This window comes from Polyodon spathula, chromosome 11 (genome assembly GCF_017654505.1).
Source record: "Polyodon spathula isolate WHYD16114869_AA chromosome 11, ASM1765450v1, whole genome shotgun sequence".
Lineage (NCBI taxonomy): Eukaryota > Metazoa > Chordata > Actinopteri > Acipenseriformes > Polyodontidae > Polyodon > Polyodon spathula.
The window spans coordinates 40216356-40219574 of record NC_054544.1 but is presented as its reverse complement, the minus strand read 5'-3'; the positions used below and the strand labels follow the sequence as shown (position 1 = coordinate 40219574).

The 3219-nt window shown below is 33.0% G+C and overlaps 1 protein-coding gene across 1 annotated transcript; it reads right to left on the bottom strand.

Moving 5' to 3' along the window:
- Positions 1–260: 260 nt before the first annotated feature.
- Positions 261–2053, bottom strand: LOC121322561 (eotaxin-like). Its single transcript, XM_041262676.1, has 3 exons — positions 1929–2053; positions 1520–1637; positions 261–1149 (listed from the first exon to the last, which is right to left on the bottom strand). The coding sequence occupies exons 1-3, from the start codon at positions 1993–1995 to the stop codon at positions 996–998; spliced, it is 339 nt and encodes a 112-aa protein (XP_041118610.1). The 5' UTR covers positions 1996–2053; the 3' UTR covers positions 261–995.
- Positions 2054–3219: the final 1166 nt, after the last annotated feature.

Below are 3219 nucleotides of genomic sequence, written 5' to 3'. Positions count from 1 at the left end.
GGAAAAAGGGGAATCCCACTTCACAGTTAATGACAATAATAACATGTTAAGTAAATGGTTGTGTATGTACTGTACTGTAATTTCAAAAATGAAAGTTTCTGGAATTTGCGTATCCTTTTTGTAATGGCTTTTACATGTAGTTGTATTTCCAAAGTCATTTATTACATCTAAAGAATTAAAAACAGTTATGCCCCAAAAAACCCAACATTGATAAATTATTCAAAGACTTTATTTAAATAACATTCTCATAACAAATACCTTTAAGTGGCTTATAATGACATACATTCACAACACATACAGTAGGCAGCATTCAATTGTAACATAGTGACCAACTAACAACAAACAACTAAATACATTTTTGTCAATATAAAGCTTATTGAGAATAACACATGCTTAAGTATTTTACAATTTTTGTCATAGAACTTGAAATAATAGAAAAAAAACAAACATTTCCATTACTAGTTGCAGTGTGCTGCACTGGTTTCTTCAAACTAACCACACAAATATATATGTTTTACTTACTGCTTATTTAAATAATTAATAAATTAAAGTTAAATGTGTGACAATACACATTTTACCATTTGTCCAAAAAAACTGAACAATAATATATCTAGTATAGAAAAGCCTTTAAGTATTGAAGCCCACTCAGTGTACAGTATCTGTAGTACACTTTGGTTTGATTTATCCCAGCTTTAAAATGTCATGTCTTGGTCTTTACAAGCTTTTTGCATGAGTCTGGAGGGATATATTTTGTTACTGTTCTCAAAATATGTAACTGCGCAATACTTTTCACAAACCTCAATAACTCAGAACAACATTGCATTGGATTTACATTCAAAATCATTGTTTGCTGAATATGTACTTATTTACACCAATGCATTTGTTAGGAAATCTAGTAATAACATAAACCTACTAGGATTTGACCGTTAGTTTAATGATGCATAGTACATATAGAATTATGAAGGAATCAGAACTAAAGTTTAAAAATCATTTGGTTAGCTGTCTGGAGTGACTGTTATCCTATCATTCCCAGTGCTACTTGGATATTCTTGTGTTGTCATTTTCTTGTTCTCGAGTTGTTTGATTACTCTCTTTACCCAGGTTTTTTTGGGGTCTGAACAGACTGTCTTCTCTTTAACTGTGCTGAATCTAAAGGAAGAAAAAAGAAAGAAAAAAATTAGTTTACTGGAAATATATAAACATGTATCTTCATCATGAAGATATACATATACAAGATATACTGTATCATTTAAACAACTAAAAACAGTACATTCAAAAGTGTTTAGTTGGCAAGAAACTACAGTATATTACTCAAATACAGCATACAGAATGGTTGTTGCTGCTTTAAAAAAAATATATACAATATATAATCTCATGAAACATCTCATGAAATAATAGCAATAAAAACAGTACCACATAATATATATTTTAATAGTAGTCATTAGTCACATGTTCGTGTGTATCATCACACAAAATGTTCACTGAAAACACAGTAAATAGAAACAGCAGTTTTACTTACACAACAGCGTCAACTGGGCACCTTCCGTCCTTTTTTTGTGAATAATGACTTTTGATTTTACTAATGGGCAGAAATGTATTAGACACCTTCAGACAACAGTTTGGAACTGTGCCTCCATCTGTAGAAATCAAATGAAGAAACTATTAGCTGAAACACAAAGGTTCTATAAGTTAACACTGAAACACTGGCAGAAAGCTTGGTTGAAGTTTTCTAATGCTTTTTCTTTGTATATTTAAGCTTCATTTTAAAATTGGATATTCAGTTTAGTTTTGCACATATTTTTAAACAGAATCCATAACCCAAAATACTTTCAGTATTACTGAGAATGTAAACATAGTCATGTAAAGTCATACTAGATATATAAAGTAAAATGCTAAACATACAAAGTAATGTCAGTAAAATAACGTACCTGCATTTACAATGGTGTACAAAGCCAATGTGCAGAGACAGAGATATACAATAACAAATGGCTTCATTTTCAATGAAAGTCTTTATTCTCATTCTGAACTCTACCTCCTCGACACTCTGCTTTTAAACGCTTGTCTTCCCCACATCATAGTGGAACATGCTCAACGCATCAATGGAAAGTATAAGTAATGCTTCCTCCCACAAGTCCCTCTCCCCCCCAGCACAGTAATGTACTTGGGGGCATTAAAAAAGTCAGTGGGCTATTCAGCACTGCTGCTGTAGAAAATATATTCCTATCCCATTTCAATGACGGTGTCCGAGCCTGTGTCTTGATGAAAATAGAGAATTCTGGTGTTTGTTTTTAACACTCTGAAGAGTAATGCTTCCTTGAGACACATTATGCTCATAATAAGCAGTTATTGTATGTCCTGGTGGTCTTTGAATCTTATGTATTTTTTTCCACTACAGCATTTCAAAGCTGATTTTAAATGACAGAAGCCATTAATACTTTGTATTTTGAACATGTTAATAAGGAGTTATTTTTTCAAAGTATATACATATTATAAGTTTCTTCTTCAGTTTGACAGTAGTTTTCATAGGAGGGGAAGAGAAAATACAGTAAAGCTACAAGCAGTCAAGGCTCAAATAAGAATCTATTATGGTCCCTGACCCTGTCACTGTGGAGGAACCTGTCATACAAAGCAACAGTCTAATGCTAGTTACTACAAGAACATTGTTGAACTGGAATTGCTTTCCATACAAGGCTCAGTCCATGAGCTCCACATTCTCATGCATTGACAGCCAACATAGCCTACCCTGCACAAACCTTAACATTCTTCCATAGTTCTTTTTGTAACCATTACTTGTTGGAGAGTGCTAATCATGAACATTATAATAGTAAACTGATGTACACATATCTTTAAATATAAGGCTACAAGTTGAATTATTTTATGTTTCTTTTAGGCAGGAAAATGCAAGTTTAACATAATTGTTATATTCTTGTTTGATGGTAGATTACTGTAGTCTAAAAGTGAATGTGCGTTTTTTTTGTTTCCATCCAAGTTGGAGCCAACTTCAGAGGTGAGACTCAACAACAGCCAAGCATCCAAGCTTTGTCGCTGTCTCGTGAGGTAAAACACTGGTGACGGAGAGAGTTGGCGATGTAAAGAAAAGGTAAGAGTACATCCCAGGGTTGTTCATGTAGTGGAGGAGCCTTTCTTTGGCTCTCAAATCATGCTAGTACTTCAATTTGTACTTCAAGTCCTCATTTTAACAGTACAGTATAAATATAA